Source organism: Melitaea cinxia, chromosome 1 (assembly GCF_905220565.1).
Source record: "Melitaea cinxia chromosome 1, ilMelCinx1.1, whole genome shotgun sequence".
NCBI lineage: Eukaryota > Metazoa > Arthropoda > Insecta > Lepidoptera > Nymphalidae > Melitaea > Melitaea cinxia.
In genome coordinates this window covers 8,514,839-8,533,438 of record NC_059394.1, presented here as the reverse complement: position 1 = coordinate 8,533,438, position 18,600 = coordinate 8,514,839, and the positions used below count along the sequence as shown (strand labels likewise).

The 18,600-nt window shown below is 31.9% G+C and overlaps 1 protein-coding gene across 1 annotated transcript in view; it reads left to right on the top strand.

Moving 5' to 3' along the window:
- Window positions 1-1,445: 1,445 nt before the first annotated feature.
- Window positions 1,446-18,600, top strand: part of LOC123661448 (lachesin-like) — a 72,117-nt gene continuing 54,962 nt past the window's right edge. Inside the window, exon 1 of the mRNA XM_045596438.1 lies at window positions 1,446-1,506. Coding sequence (XP_045452394.1) covers window positions 1,446-1,506 — 61 coding nt within the window. The remainder of the gene's footprint in view (window positions 1,507-18,600) is intronic.

Sequence of the window (18,600 nt, the reverse complement as noted above, 5' to 3'; positions counted from 1 at the left end):
CTCAGTTTGATAAGCATTTCAAGTGACTGAAATAAAAAAAAAATTGCGTTAAACATCTTAATAGTAATGCATATCTTCATAACCACGCGGACGTAGTCGCGGGCGACAGTTAGTGTATTATAAAACAAAGTCCGCAAAAGTATATGTGATAGATTCCTTCAAAATCTACTGAACGGAGTTTCATGCGATTTCACCAATGGAGAGAGGGCTTCGAGAGAAAGGTTTACGGAACGGCTAAGCCGATTTTGATAATAGTTTCACTGGAAGTTTGCCGGGAAAACTTTGTGACACACTGATTTCTACGCGGGCGAAGCCGCGGGCACAGCTAGTTTTGTATAAATTAATAATGAACGACTTTATTTTTTTGGTATTATAATAAAATATAATCATTTAAAAATATCGGTACATGGTTTTAAGGATATATTTATGGCTTCTTTAATTATTATTTAGAATTTTGTACATTATAAAACATATTGTACAAGACGTACCGCGTAATTTTTACAAGTATACTCATACAATCGAAATCAATACGTACGTTTTATGGCGCAAAAATTACTTTTAAGTCCTTGTATATTAGTGTGTTTGAAATCAGTGATGTTTTACTACTGTAGAACACATTTAACATAAATTTCATGAAGCTTAGTTGTAGATTTTAAAAGTTATTGATAGCTTTTGTTCCTTCTTTTAATATATTATGAAAACTTATGTTCAGAGTTCGTTTTCCAACATTGTAATCGACATCATCGCTTATCGTATATTGAATCAAGTCATTGGAAAAAAAATAGTATTTATGTGCAAACATTTTTTTTAAATAACTCTATCTGTGTGAATTTTTAATTGGTTTTTGTAATTTTCTAATATGTATAAACTCTAATTGTGTATTATTATAACTGTAAATTCACCTTAAATAAATAAAAAAATAAATAAATAAAAATAATTTTATTATAATGAAATTTGAGCAGAGAAAAAAAAACGTATTTCATGTTAAATAGGTTTTGGACGCCTAATAAATTATACAAGCGCTTCATTTAGAAACTTTAACTCAGTTTCTTTTATAACGAATTAGATGTCTCTTTAATTTTTTGCATCATCTTGTACACCCACGAGTGTATTGTACTTTTTGCATCATAATGTACTTTTATGTAGACACACATGTAAATAAAACACACATTAACATTTTTTATTGTTATATTTTTTTCGTAAACTTTATTTTTCTTTTTTAAGTATTTTATTTGTCTTTATTACTATACTTATACCCACTAAGTTTATTATTTGTTATGGAAGAGCCGAGGATCCTGAAATAGGGGTCGGCTTGAGCCTTATAATCTTTTTCTCAATTGTAATATTATAATTAACATTTTTTATAATGAACGTACCTTGTTTCAGCAGCCTGTGTAAGTGTAGCGCTTGCGGCCTGATGCGCGGTCGGCGCCGTACGCGGGAGTATGCTTGTACACCTCATCGTCCTTAGCACCGCGCTTGCGGCGGCCACAAGCGGCAAACACGGTATGGGTCAAATAATGATAACTGCTTCATAGTTTGTAAAATCTTATGCAAGACAAGATATTGGTGTTTATATGTCGCACAGTTTTCTCAAAGAAATCTAAGTTTCTTCACAACTTTTGTGCGTAATATGTTTTTAAAACTTAGTCATTGAAAATTTAGAGATGTGAATTTAAATTTGAACTCGCGATCTTTCAACAATATTCTCGGCTTTCATTTAATAAAAACACGTCACTTGTTTGCATCAGTGATAACTTGATAAGTCAAAGTTATAAACTTATATAGTTATTAGTATTTAGTTATATATTATATTCAAGAGCTAAGACATAAGAATGACTCTTTAATTTTAATCATCTAAGTACATAAATCAGCAAACTTAACTTGTTCACTCGCTTTAAAAGATGAAGATGAAGTTGAGGATAGAACATCACTCTTTCTACTTTACAGACAAACTTTACTTTAATGATGAGATGAAAATTATGTTATAGGTATTTACGCTTCAGCCTGTAATATCCCACTACTGGGCATAGGCCTCTTTCCCCATGTAAGAGAAGCATCAGAGCTTATTAGCTATTTATTTTAGTAAAAAAATGCCTTTTTTGTGCCTATTTAGACAGGCGATCTGAGTAACTCCAGTCGTGCGTCGGAGTTAACACACTTGGTTATTATTTAAAAACAGCACCTACGGTTTTAAAAAATAAATTCAGCATCTATCGACGACAGTGCGAAGCCTGAAGAAAATGCAGTCGTTGCGTTGTCTATTATTTTCCTGGCATAATAAATAGTTTCCAGGTATAATAATATACATAATGTATTCTTCTTGCTACTTTTGTCGACATTTTTAATAAATTTCTTACATCAAAATGTCTAGTTTGAATGGTAGTTGTCAAATATAATATAGCCTGCAGCAGATGGGTAAAGATCGCGTCTATCTCGGATCATAAACTATATAAACAATGTAAATCACTAATACATACAGTTACAAAAATTTACAAACGTAATGCTTTATTGTCATCGTCGTTGAATGTATTTTTTATTTATTTAAAAATTTACATTCGTCGAATGTATTTGGAATAAAACCATATATTACGACGCGTTGGCGCATCATCACATATAACTGGTTGTTGCGCTAGCGGTCGTGGGTTTGATCCTCTCACATGTCAAAAATTTGTATCGGCCATACAGTTGTGGTCTGCTTGTTTGAGCTTGTGTATTGTGTCTGTTTCCAGACCCCCGACACAGGAGAGATGCTTACGTTTATTTTATTTTTATTTATTTAAACTATTTATAATTTACTAGCTGACCCGGCGAACTTCGTATCGCCATATTTTATTTCTCTAATCGCAACTGAGGAAATAAAACCCTTCCGGTATAATCGAATTAGCTAAATTGAAAATAAAACTGGAGTTCTCAATTGAAAATTCATATTGTTGTACAAGACGCGTGGGGTGCTATTATAATTACTACAGGTATACTAAACTACCATTGATAACATTGATTTTGACCAATTGTTTCTATTTAAAAAAATTAATTTAATAAAATTAACAATTATCTCAACACTAATTTATGCACAATATTCTTGGTATTCATTTGTAGCTAATGTGGAAATATCGAGCTCCGCAAAATAAAAATAAAAACATGGTAAATATCCCGTTTTCGAATTCTTTTAGCAATAAAAATAAACATGTTAATTTAAAATCTTATACTGGATAGGATTTACGTAAAATCCCTAACCTTCTTAGAGAACGTAGAAATTTCATGATATGTCTACACATTATCTATAAAAATAAAGAAAATTTGAGTATCTGTTTGTAATATTAAAATAACCGATTTTTACTAAATGCATATGGATGTATGCACGATACATACCTATACCAAAATAACATTTTTTATAATTTCTATCTGTTTGTTCCGGCTAATCTCTGAAACGGCTGGACCGATTTTGACGGGACTTTCACTGGCAGATAGCTGATGTAGTAACGAGTAACTTGGCTACTTTTATGTAAGGAATTTATTTATTTTATAACTTCGCGAACTAATAAATAGCTTTTTTGTTGAATTCCACGTAGATGAAGTCGCGGGCACAGCTAGTACTTAATAAAATAATAAAATTTAAGAATATTATTATTACATAATTTATTTTTATTTCACACAGGTCCTATGGTATGGTATTGTGTTATAGGTAACAACCAACTGAAAGAACTAATTTTTTTTTATAAATATCCACAGAAATAATACACAAATTAAAACACATTTTACACCCAGACTCAGGCGGGAATCGAACCCGCAACCCGTGGAGCAGAAAGCGAGCCCACTACAATCTGCGCCAACGGGCTAGTCTACATTGTTGTTTAATATTTGAATCACTTTCGTGTTTTTATATTAAAAATAGAATAAAACTGTTTAAAAGGAAGTTTCAAAGTATAATTAATTAAATGCTTCGAAAGATCTTATTACTTTAAAAAAAAATAGCCAAAATTATTTGATTTGTAAATTTTTCTTAATAAGATATAAAACAATCGGTAGTCAAATATTTTAGTTGCAATCAAAAGCAATAAAATGAAGCCTTGAAATCCTACTGAAGTGTAGTGTATAGGACAATATTTAAGTTCGATAGTTTACATTCAACTTCGAATATGTAAACTAGAACGTTTTCTAAACATTTTGCCGGAACCTAGAATTTAAGTACAATAACATTTGTTATTACAAACTGAACGCTTTTCTTTTTTCAAGTATGATCACAAAATGAAGCTTAAAATGCTAAACCAGTTATAACAATGGCTTCCTTAGAATACTTAATGTTCCTCTACAGTTTAAATAGGTAACCCCCTGTAAGTGAGGTTAAATATATTGTAAACAGCATTCTTCTTATATATAATATTCTCGTGTCACAATGTTACCATACTCCTAGTTACCATACTCCTCCGTAACGGCCGGACCGATTTTTATGTAATTTTGTGTGCATATCGGGTAGGTCTGAGAATCGGCCAACATTTATTTTTCACACCCTTAAGTTATAAGAGGGACGATTAAGGGAATTAATAACACATATGACAAAACAACGTTTGCGAAGTCAGCTAGTATAGGTATATATATAGTCTTTTGTTTATTATTGTAGAAGTTATAGTCTTTGAAATCAGAACCTTAATGATTTTCAAACTTATAATCTAAATTTAATTATGGTCGAATTTCGACCACTGGGCCAGCACTAGTATTTATTAATGTAAATAATGAAATATTACAAAGCAATAGTACATGTTTTGAACACACAAATTATAATTATACCATTTATTGATACTTAGTTCTACAATTATGCAAGCGACAAATGATCGGAGTAACTTGAGCATAATATTAACACAACACAGCCATTATATGTATATGTTTGCTTCACTAACAGAGCCGTAGTGCAATCAGCGTCATTGTTGTGTAGCAATTATGATAACAATTCCAAATATTATATGTAAAAAGTCTAAACACATTTACAGTACACTCTAAATACATTGTTTAGTTATATCATGTGTGTGCTTACGGTTAGAGGAAAAAGACGAATTTATTATTTAAAATAGACACGTTTCAAGAAAGCTAGATAAAATATTTGTCTATTGTCCTGCATATGAATTTATAAGTTTTTTTTTTTTACTTTCAAAAAAGGGGAGTTTCTCAATTCGATTGTATTTTTTAATGTATGTTATCTCAGAGCTTTTTTCTGGGCGGAACGATTTCGATGGTTTTCTTTTTGAGTAAGCAGTTCTGATGTAAGTTACATTAGAAATAAATAAAAAAGAGTCTAATTGAGAATCTCCTCCTTTTCTGAAGTCGGGTAAAAATACAAATATTCGTATATGTTATTATTTATTATTGATTTTTCCTCCTTAATATCTGCACACTTCTAACCGCTGCTGCTGTATCGTGTCCTGTGCCCAAAGGTTATCTAGAAGAAATCGTTCTTTAGCGATATGATCGCCGTTTTACATCTTGTATTGTATCTTTTTTTATATGTGTCTGTATTTTGGTGTACATTAAGAATAAATAAATAAATGAATAAATAAATGTAATATGTTCATCATCATCATCATTACAGCCTTTACAGTCCACTGCTGGACATAGGCCTCCACAAGTTTACGTCAAAAATATGTTGTAAAAATATGTTATATATGTAATATGTTGTTAGTACTTATTGTTAAAAAATTAAATCTAAGATTAAATATTAAATCAAACCGTGTTGGAGGAGAAGCAGTTACGACAATTTTGTTTATACTAAAAAAAATATAAAATAAAACGTTATAATAAGACTGGAATGAAAGTTAATTATGTATCGACATTTTACAAAAATATTCACATTTATATTTTAAAGAAGTACACATTTTTGTTTTAAGATTTCTCATGAAATTAATCTGCTTCATTTGGAGTCCTTTCTTTAACCTTCTTACCCACGCGGTGGTCTGTCAGAATGACGACATACATATGACTATCCAATTAGCACGTTTTAACAAACAAACTTTTTAGATTTATAATATTAGTTTAGGCTATTAGTAGACATGAATATCTGCATATGTAAGCCCGACTGGGGTAGTACCTCGACCTTACAGAAGATCACAGCTAAATAATACTGTTTTCAAGCAGTATTGTGTTCTTGTTGGTGAGTAAGGTGACCAGAACTCCTGGGGATTGGTGATTGGGTCAGCTACGCGCTTGCGATGCTCCTGGTGTTGCAGGCGTCTATATGCCACGGTAATCTCTTAGCATCAGGTGAGCCCGTACGCTTGTTTGTTGACCTAGTGGTATAAAAAAAAAATTGAAAGCTAAGCATTGAAGGATTTAGGATTGTCCTTTCGTACCTTACGAGACTTATATAGACCTTAGAAACTAAAATGATACTAAGATTTACAGTACAGACTGTACAGATCAATTGGATGATTGACTTCCGTCAATACACATGTACACGCCGTTAACTAATAATGAACGCTAATAAACTAAATTAGCCTCTTCTTTATCGAGTTCTTTAACATTTGGGACGCTAGCTTCAAAATACCATTTTTGTGGCAATAACTTGAGTTATTTTTACATGACAATTCCACCCCATTTTAATTGTATAATCGCTAAAAAAGGATTCTTATCATAATATAAATAACATATTGACCTTTAACGTTAAGATAAAATAAGTATATTTTAGATATTTTTAGTACTCTGTGCTTAAATTTTTCTAAACAAAATAACATTGTAATCTTGATTTAAAAGATGGGCTATAAGTTGTATTATGATGTTTACAATAATATAACAAGTATTAGACGAAAACAATTGAAACATCGAGCCTTATAATTTTCACTAAATTATTATTCAAATAGATACGTATAGAGTGTATTTTGTTTTAATTAAACCGTAGTTTCGAAGACAACATAAGCTTCCCTCGAGGCAACCTCACACTTCGCTTGACGTAGCTAAGTGTAATATTGTAATATTAGACAATATCAAATATTTAACGTTCATAGTGAAAGTTTTTATTTCAAGTTAAACATTTATTGCTCGTCTATAATAAACTTGGATGTTTCATCCCGAAATATCTTTAGCGCACAGCCGCTGTTGTTTGCAAATAATAATATTAGTCTCGGTAAGTTAAAAAAATTTCGCGTTAAATTAGCATAAACCTTGCGGAGCCCTGTACACTTTTTACTTTAGCTCGTCCTTCAAACGGTCCCTTACTCATTGCATTAAAAATTCCCAGTTTCTTCGTTCGTAAATTAATTTTATAGGTTAGTCAAGTTTTCTTTAAAAACAATCCTGTTATTTTACATTACCGATGGAGTTGTTATTTAAAAAAAGATAAAGGTAAAATTTTATAAGAAAAGGGCGGATTATATTGAATATTCGTTATAGAATATCGTCAGTCCTAGAAAAAATACAATTTCACACTGAGCCACGGTGGATCAAAAATGTCAAGATATCTGAATACGGAGCATGCTTATGTAGATAAACGAAATCATATTCATGTTTTTTTCTTATATTTACACAGTGTATATACACAAAAAGTTTTGTTGAAATGTGAAATGCTAGCAATTTCTCATTGTTAATACTATTGTAAATATCGTTAAAGCTGCGGTTTTATTTTAAAAATTTCATGGTATCTCATCTTGTTATTACATTGAGCATTTTTTGTTTCTAAATATATATATAGGCTTTAATCAATTAGTTCCGCCAACCCTGCAATGGAGCAGTGTGGTTAATTAGGCTCTGATCCTTCGCCTACTTGGGGAAAGGGGCCTATGCCCAGCAGTGGGATATTAAAGGTTGAAGCGAGTAAGCAATTAGTTGTGATAAAATTCGATGCAACATGTCTTAAAACTACATAACTCTTAATAAGGAGGCACTTTGTGCTTAGAGCACTTTGTAAATTATTCAAACATTTAGTTTATATTTAACAAGTACCTGAACACGTGCGATGGGTTCATTTTCTCTGACGTCAAAATGTATTTATATCATAAAAGCAGACGTTTTGTCTTTCTGCCATGACACAACTAGCCCAAGACTAAATATCTTTACTCGCTTTCTGCTTGCTACAGCTACGACCTCTGCGACTTCCCTACACCATCTTTGTCGTTGTTGTAAAACACTTAACCTAAGATTAGGTCGAAGAATACACTTGTACTTTTTTATTATTATGAACAGTTTTTTTAAGAACAAATGACACAACGATAACAATACTATGTTGATAAAAGGTAAAAGAAGACTATTATTTACTATAAGAACTTGCTATGAAAGTACAAAATGTTGCCTTTGTGAACTTACAACTGGATCCCTTGAGGTTTATGTCTTTTCGGATCAAGCGGCTTACTGGAGGACGCGCGAGGAAACTCCTTTCCCTCATAAATATTTACTTTATGAAATAACGCGCCTCGAGCTCGGCTAAGTCTTACATACCGGCTGGCAGCAGGTGATAACTGCCAAATGACAAAAAACAGTTATTTACTCTTATATTTCTATTAAGAAAAAACATATCCCGTAATCTCGGTACATTGGGACATTTTTCTCGAAGCTTAACTGAAAAAAATATGTACCGAATATTTATGAATACATTGTATTGTAACGAATAAACACATCACAAAATCTTTAAGTTTAGCAATTATATGAAACTTTTGTTTTCTACTTACAAAAAAACAAGCTGAGCTAAGTGGCGGAAGCGCTTGCTATGCCTAAAAGAAGAAAAAAAACACTCATAAATTAATAAAAACTTCAAAGAAATGGTGCTGCAAAGAATAAAAATACGTTAAAACATAAAATCGGACAAGAATGAAATTTCTTTAATATCGTTAATTTTCGTAATATTGTTACAAAGCTCATTTGATTAAGTAAACATTTTTCTATCTTGTTTATTTTAAAATTACTTTTAAATACCTAATATTGGCACTTACAGTATTCCTGTTGTGTGTACCTATAAAGCGTTTTTGCTGGTTACTCAATACTTTAATGACTAATAATTCGTTAATCAAACAGTATACTATAATAATATAACACATATGGATTGAGAACATATATATGTATAACATATTCGAAAGTTACTAAAATCAGAAAGATCAACACGTTTTAGTTGTCCGCTTCGCATGGAATGCCCTGTTAGAATTTTAATATATTATAAAAGTTTTGTTCAAAATACCAAACATCAGTGGTTTAGAATATTTTTTAGTACATTAATTATTATTATTATTAAACGAGATTTTAGCCGTGCTGTCAACCCGGTTGACTTTAACATCCTTATTGGAAGTCTTGGAGTGGTCAACATTTCTCCTACTATGTTAGACTGGTTCTCTTTTACATATTTGAACATCAACAGTGCGTGAAAACCAACGATGCGTCATCAGAATGGTTAGATATGGATACTTTCCCCTTTGCTGTTTCTTATGCCATTTTTATTTATAACGTTTTAAAATTATTTTCTTCGGCCTGTACGTGAACGACTTACAGTTGTATCAAAATTTTAAGCTGACTGAGTTGCATAAGGATATTGGTGCATTAAATTCGGAACTTGTAAGTTCAGCCGTGGATGCGGTCCTTCGACCGTATAGTAAATCCCAAAAAAAATAACAATGTATACTTTTTGGTAGCAGTAGACTAATAAATCTTGTGGAATCCAGTTATTTGACATTACAATCCCTTACTGCAATACAGTTAAGAATGGGCCTTATTATAGATTGTCATATGACCTGGGTTGCTCATGTCAACGAGATTAACAAATGAATGCACCATACTCTCTCAAGCGTTTCCGATTTTTTCTCCCGTTCACAGCCAAGATTATTTTTGCTCAATCACTCCTTCTCCGTATACTCGACTACCTGATGTGTGCTATTGGATCCGACTGACAAGTTACTCAATACATTATTGCATGTTCAAAATCTTGCTGTACGGCTTACCGCACATTCAGCAATGTGATTGTCTTTACAATCTAATAACCTCCTTTAAGTTGGGTTATATCTTACGAAATGGCTTTTTCCCTGATACGGATGACGTCTATACTTATGCTTATATATACTCAAATAATCTTAATAAACTTAGTGTTAACTAACCGTAACCAAAAGTTACATAAAGTTCCTTTTGCGTTATTTTTTCAGTGTATGGTGCACGACTTTGAAACAAACTACCTAAACAAATCCAAATTGGTCCATCAGTTAATTGTTTACTGAGGCAATACATTCTCACTAAAGAAACTTATTTATTCAATGGGTACTAAAAACAGCACTTCTGCACTTTTTCCTGCTTTATGACACTTCAATCTCACTGTCACAGGTGGGCTGGAAGATATCTCTTCTAGAAATAAGTCCGTCTTTGCACCCAAAAATTGATCAAACTGTATTTTTATTGTTTACAGTGCAATAATATAGCGATTTTTTTATATATTTTTTTTAAATTCTAATAATTAATAATTCAGTTCCATTATAAGAAAGAGAATTCAGGTTCTGTTGCATTTTCGAAATCGTTTATCAAATATTACTGAATGAAAGTTAATAAAAGCGAAACGATACTCACTAAAAGTGAATACCGGTCGATTGATGCGTACGTGAGTTAACACAGTATTCATCGAATGTTGCATCAATAAGTGACGTGTGGAATATTCGTATTGGTTAACGCATACCCTGTACGGACAGCTACCATAGCTGTCGAATACGGTGCGCCTGTGAAAAGTTACATCCAATTAGCAGAAATCGATGACGCGCGAACCAGCTCGCCCATGTGAATTTGACAACTGCTGTCATAGTTTTAAACCAAATTATAGTTTGAAATAAGTCTGGCAAGTTTATCGTAATGTGATAAGGTTTTAAGAGTTATTTTATCTGTTGAAATGTTAAACTTTTAGTAGTAGTTATACATTGCATAAATAAACACGGAGAATTATATATTTTTTGTACTTTGTTCAAGCATATTTTTATCGACGGTAAATATTTTTTAGTCTTTTCATTATTTTAATAACTTTAAATTAAGACACAAATGTTAATCATAAATTTTAAAAACGGTAATGACCATCAGCACTGATTGATTTACTTACAAACTACAAGCGTCCGTCACGGGATTACTGAATAAACTCATATAGCTAGACAAGTATATGAATATATGAGGACATACTGAATTATATCTGCATGTAGCACCGTAACGATTCGATCATAATTCAGCCTGTAGCTCGGCACAGCTGGCCATAGGAGTTTTTCTCCATGTAGGAGAAGGATTGGATAGGATCTTAATCTACCACTCTGCTCCACTGCGAGTTGGTGAATATATTCCCATCTATGCGAGAGTTCGCTAGCAGCTGTATATGATAACAACCAGGACCGACAGCTTAGCGTACTATCCGAGGCACGGTAGGGAGACCCACAAGGACTGACATCCAAATAAACTGGAAACAAATATTAATATAATAATTGTGTTTGCTCGCAAACGAAAAAAAAACCGACTTCAATTACATTGACGAGTAATACAACGTAGATCGACGAAAAAATAGTCAAGTAACGACGCGTTATCAAAGATTACTCAAAAAGTAGTTATCAGATCTCAATAAAATTTATATGTAACCACATGACAAACATCAGCTTTCGATTAAATTAAAAATTATTAAAATCGGTACACCCAGTAAAAAGTTATTGCGGATTTTCAAGAAGTTCCCTCGATTTCTCTGGGATCTCATCATCAGATCCTGGTTTCCTTATCATGGTACTAAACTTGAGATATCTCCTTTCCAACAAAAAAAGAATTATCAAAATCCGTACATCCAGTAGAAAGTTATGCGGTATAATACAACGCAGGTCGACGAAAAAAGCGTCAAGTAAAAACGCATTATTAGATATAGCTCGAAAAGTAGTTGTTAAATATCAAATAAATTTAAATGGGACCAATTGACACACACCACCTTTCGATTAAAAGAAAATTTGTCGAAATCGCTCCACCCAGTCAAAAGTTCTGATGTAACATACATTAAAAAAAAAAAAATACAGTCGAATTGAGAACCTCCTCCTTTTTTGGAAGTCGGTTAAAAACTGGAAACAACTATTAATATAAATACAAATATCCATCCCGAGCGGGAATCGTGTTTAGGCGCGTTCACGCCATACGCACCACAACACCAGAGCGGTTGCCAAGGATTCGTAATCCATTCGCAATAGGTAAAGATATAAAAAATGTAAACGAACATACATGATCTTTTTTTAAGTTGTTAAAAAATTAAAATATTTTCACCTGCGAGCACTTGAATGTCTTAACGTTAAATAAAATATTTCTACTTTAAACGTAGTTTTTCTTATTATAATTTAGACTTTAAAATAATACAACCTTCATAATTTAAAAAAGTTTTAATTCTATAATTTTTAGACTCATATTTTTATACTTTTTTACTATATAATATAAACTGCAGCGTAGGAAAAATGTAAGCCTGCAGAACAATACAGAACTAAAATGTTTTGCTCTAAAATGTACTAGGAGAGGAATCAAAAAACAAAAAAAAATGCTTCGCGTTTTAAAGGACATACGATTACTTTTATTTATACTTTTATCAATTAGATAATACGTATACATAATCGTTTAACCCGTTCCTCGGATTTTGTAATTATCGTTACAGTTCAACAGAGAAAATGGGTAAAGCTACATAGAACTTTTTGAATGTATAAGGATTAAAGGTACTTTACGTAGAACATTCGGGCATTGATTATTTATAACGATAAGGTTATTAATATTTATATAAATGTTTTTCGGCTTCGGTTTAATAAAATATTCACTCTTAAATATGGGTATTGGATTATTTAATTAACAAATCTGGAAAACGCGTTATAGCAATTTTTTATCAATACATATAATAAAAATGTAACGGATCGCTGTCTGTGCATGAAAGATATAATTATGAGAAAAAACATTATTGGGACCTTTAAATTATTGTTAGAATTTTTTTTTTTTTTTGTTTTTCTATGCGTTTGTACACGGTAATTTCAAAAACGGCTTATCCTATTTAGATATGAATATCACACAATATTTTAATATTGTGGTAAGCTTCATTTAACATTTAATGTTTGTTTCATATCAATTGGTTCATAAATTAAAAAATTTGCCAATTTAAAGTTTCACGTTGAGCATAACAAAACGCGGACGATTCGCAGGCTCAGCTAGTAATATAATAAAGAAATAATATGAATTTAAGTAGATAGTAATTATGGAAAATCGCATAGCTACATAATAGCAGCCAAGTTGTAAAAAGTGATAAATAATCACTTTAATAAATTCACATATTTATAAAAAAGAATTATATGGTTTCATAAAACCACGATACAAGTTAAAATTGAGTGAATAAAAACATTTACAATTATAATACACGGATCAAAACACACAAATACCGCCGAACACTTGCACGAATAAGTGATAATATAAATGGTACATGGTCTGCTGATGCAAGATATCGGCACCGCCATATTGGCCTTGGCTGCTCTGCATGCGCCTTTCACTTTATCCCTACTTCGTGGCCAGCTGTAATGCAACATGCGATAGATGAACAAAATATTTTGGGGCGATAGAATAAAAGTTTCACTTTAAATTTGAATACGTCAACGAACGAATAAAACATTGACCATCCTTCCAGAATTGGTTTTGGAACATTAATCTCTGTAAATGTTGACATTTAAACAACAATTGTGTGTAATGGACTGTCGCTGCATATGCTATTATAATAAAAAAGGTAAGGGAAAAGTCTTTTCGTATTTTTTAGTAAAAAGTTGCAATACAATCTTTTCAGTTTTGATATCATGAAAAGGTGACTTTTAAAAAATAATTAAAAAAAAAACAGATTTTTGACCACTTCTCATTTGTTTTTCTTTCCGCCCATAATGGGTGAATTCAAAAATTCGATACATTTTAATGTTTTACTTTCAAAAACTGAATATGCGACTCAAGCCGCGAAAAAAGGAAATAATGGACCGTGTACATATTTGCGATTTTTTCTTAAGACATAATGATGACGAATCATTTTTGAAGATATTGATCACTGGTAACGAAAAGTGGATCACCTACGATAAGAATGTACGAAAGAGATCGTAGTCAAAAGTCATACTATCGCGGAACCCGGTTAATGCGATACGTAATAAAGTGATCGGGTATTATTCATTATGAGCTTTTACCGGCGGGTAAAACCATCGATTCGGAATTCAACTGCTAATAGCCGATGAGAATTAAGCAAGAAATTGAGAATATGCGGCCAGAATTGATCAACACAAAAAGATGTGGTCTTTCGTCACGACAACGCTTTTAGCCACTCAACAAAAATGTAGAGAGTTTGTCTGGGAAATCTTAATGCATCCACCATATAGTCCCGATATTACACCCTAAGATTTCTAAGTGTTTCGGTCACTTCAGAATTATTTAAGTAGTGTAAAGTTAACATATAGAGAGGACTATCAAAGCTACTTGTCGCGGTTTTTTAATGAAAATTCCAAAATTACTACAGCAACGGAATCCTATCACTACCTTCGAGATTGCGGAAAGTTATCGAACAAAATGGTAAGTATATATTATAAGTGATGTAAATAAATTTTATAAAATCTTACCTTGAAATTTTATATAAAATACGAACAAACTTTTCCTCGACCTAATATATCTTGCTGTACACAGTATAAAACAATTAAACTCAGTTTTGCTCATTAAGATAACTGTCTTTGAAACTCTGAACAATACTATGGTAACAGAATAGAAAGACATAATTGCCCTTCTTTTATGCATTGAACGAATGTTTTATATATTAAAAGAGGTTTTAGCACTAATACGCTATGCCTATGGTATATATCGGTGGAAAAAATAAAATTCGAAACGTTTCTAAGAGTACCGTCATGCATTTGTCAAAGTGTTTTAACACATATAATTAAGTTTAAACAGAGTTTCTCATAACCTCTCATCTAAGAGATGACTGTTAGTCTAAGGAAAGATATAACCCGCATACTTGTTTTGTAAAATGATTATCAAATATATTTTAGGAAGCATCAGCATCGTAGATATAAACTTGCGTGTATTGAAACGCAAGTACACGAAATAAAAAGTGCTAAAGTCTTTACTCAATTTTTTGTCATTTTTTTTCAGTCTGTTCTCATTCAACATCAGGACTACTAAAAAGTGCTTCGATATACTGGCAGCTTTGAAACAGGATTTTTGCACTACAAATTGTTAAATCTGTTTGTAGCGTGATTTGTAAAGTCGCTTTTATCTTTATAAAAGAACTATAATCTTTAAATTTTTGGAAACAAAAATTTTTTAGAAAAAAAACTTGATTAGAAATATTTATAATATATGTAAAATTAATGATCAAATTTACTAAATAATAAGAATAATAGTAATGGAGAGAAACATTATTAGGGAAAAAACGTTAAAAATTTCATGATTAAAATGTAATAAATACGTAAAACTCGCGATCCTCGCGGGTATGATCAAAGCGATTCGTACAGAGTACCTGTCATGTTTTAATTTCATATTGATGTCGCGATGTAAAGGGTTAAGAAAATTAACTTTTTACCGTAGTAATAGGTTTAGCTTAGCTTATCAAAATTTTAATACAATTTAATACAATTCAGCGGAAAATATCCTAATCAAAATCTAAAGCATCCGTCAAGCTGGTATTTCCTTCTAGTACTTTTCCTGTCAAGGAGAAGTACCCCAACTTTACAGAAGATCAAGGACAAATAAAGCTCCCAAGTATTGTTGTGTTCCTGTGGTGCATAAGGAAACCAAATCTCCTAGGGAAGATCGTGGGTAGGGTTAGCAATGCACTTGCGGTGCTTCTGGTGTTGCAAGGATTCATAAGGTTGGCCGTACGCTTTTTTGCATCCTTTTCATATAAAAAATACGTATTTACTAAGTTTACTTTTTCCCGTTCCCGATTCCCAAAGTTTCAGATACTCTGCAGCTACCATGGTCACGGGAGGACTGAGGTGTCAGACGTCCTAGACGTTACAAAGTTATTCAAAACTACCCGACATATATCAATATTTTATTTAGTCCTATCTACGCAGAATGTGCTAATTGAGTCTTTAATCTGTGGTTTAATGCTTGGTTTTTGATTTAATTATATTAATAATGGGATCCCAAGCAGGTGGTAATAGCCAGCCATTTTCTCTATTGAAATTTTGATGTTTTTTATTTCATTATCCTCACGGATCATCCTTGGTTGGAATCGGTGTTCTTTTGCGAGGATCTGAGGTTTATCGAATTTAATATAATGGGTAGCTGTGTCTAGACTGTTTTCACGGTTAAAAGTTTACAAATAATTAGTTTAATTCAACTTCCGTTAATTTCTGTGAAAACTTTAAAATATATGAATGAAAGAAAAAGGCATAAAGGGGAATTTATGAGGCGTAAAAATTATGCTCTGATACGACATATATCGACTCTGACGTTATGCATTATAAAATTTTTTACACTTATGTTACCTTATTCCATCGAATATTTTTATGAAATATGAAATGTTTCTAAAAACAAAATCAAACAAAACAGTTTGAATAATGCTTTCTGAACGATATAATTTCTAATTTTTGAGTGGCAATGAGTAAAAATATGACCTTTTCAAGTCTTGGGTCTTCTGTCTCAATTTAATGGAGGTACCGCAGCCATTTACATTTATTACTGCTTCACCGCAGAACGCCTTGTTTAATCTTAGTGAAAATAAAATTTACGACCAGGTCTGTCAAGTTGAGAACAATTACGGTTGAAATGTATGTCATCATCTCCTACCCTTTTGTGGTTGATGAGATAATTTTATTATTGTGAAAATCGACGATAAGGATTTAATGTATTGTTTACATAATTTCAAGCAATGTTTTTATCGAGGTTTATATGTGAATAATAAATTGTCATACTATGACAGTTTTAATAACAAATATCATTATTATGTCAGTTAATCGACTTTAATAAGATGGTAACCTCGCTTTCACAAACGAACGCACTCAAACGAACTTATTTTTTTCTATGCTTTCCATAGAAAGAAACATTACATAATATCAAAATTTTAGTACGTTAAATCAGTTAAAATACTTCTAAGAACTACCCGTATATAAAAACATTTTTTGGAGTAACTAACCCAGCGTCGATGACGCTGGGTCATATTGACCCGAGGCAATTTTAAACTGATATATTTTATTTTTGCTTTGGTTGTATGGATCGAAAGTTTGTGTAGCTGGAGATGTGGCTCCCTTCTACCCGCTCCATTGGTAAACTCAGTGCGACGTCACATGCGCTGGGAGATACAAGTGCGTCAAGTGAAAACGGGTCATTATGACCCAGCGTCATCTTTGGCGTCATAATTTCATGAGTAACGTTTATATGTTTATTTAGTGTTGAATTTTAATTAACTTTGTGTTTTTAAAGATTTCTAGTGAAAAATACATTGACAAATGACCCAGCTGGAATTGTGGCGTTGTTAGAAAAGTCTGATAACAACAATGAAGACTCCCAAGGTGCTTCAGACGTGGGTGTTAAAGACCATTTATCTGAACGCAGTAATGAGTGAAAGTAAACAAGAAGCTAGTGATAAGGGGTCGGATTCAAAAAATATTAATCTTACGTACAAAGTCTATGTTGATGACCAAGGAAAGGATGGAACAATGTGGCAAAAAGCACCAGCAAGATCGAATGTACTTTCCAGCTTACGAACTTAGTGCTATACATAACGTGAGCGAAAACTCAAAACGATAGCCACTAACGATTTTCTAGACAATGTTAAAAATATATGGCATAAAGCGAATACATTGGGCCAAAAGGAATGATACACGCAGTAAAAGACAATTTTTCCTAATTAAGCTGGGCCTTGCTCTAATTCACGAGCATATACAAACTCAATAGGATTTCACTTGGTGATTCTAGTGAAGAGCGTCCCCAAAAAGTTCCAGGAACTCGAAATAGATGTCAAGCACGACTGTCCTACAGGATAACAAAACGCCTCACAATTGTCATGCGTGACACATTTACATTTGCCCAGGTGGTTTGAATCCATACTGCGATGATTGCAGTAGTTCCGTGTTCCTGATTGATGACGTAGAAGACTAATATATTTTTATTTTTATATTACAAAGCTTATGTGATCTCTCTGTTAGTACATAAGACTATTGAATTCTATTGTTGCTATGAATACTTTACCAAAAACTCAAAATATAAACATGTTTTGTTTTTAACGTTGATTTTGCATGTGTTAATAAAAAAGTGAATAACATTTTAATTTCTAAAACTTATTGTTATTATTTGTATTTTTATTACTTAATCAAAGAACACTTTTTAATAAACAGTCATTAAAATTAAGCTAACTAGCTAAGTTTCTTGAAAAATTATTGATAAAATTCGGGTCAATATGACCCGGCGTCATCGTCTTCGTAATTATTTTCACGTTATTTGCGCCAGGTTGGTAATGTTTATACGAAAATCAGTTTGAAAGTGGTATATATCCAAATTATGTATAATAAATACAAAAAACCGACAAATATATTAGTTTCTATGTTTTATTCATTAATAAATATGAATTACGTATAGTATGGTTACAATATCAATTTCTCAAACTTAACAAAAAAATGCTGTTTTATCATTAAATAAAATGTTACAAACTATATA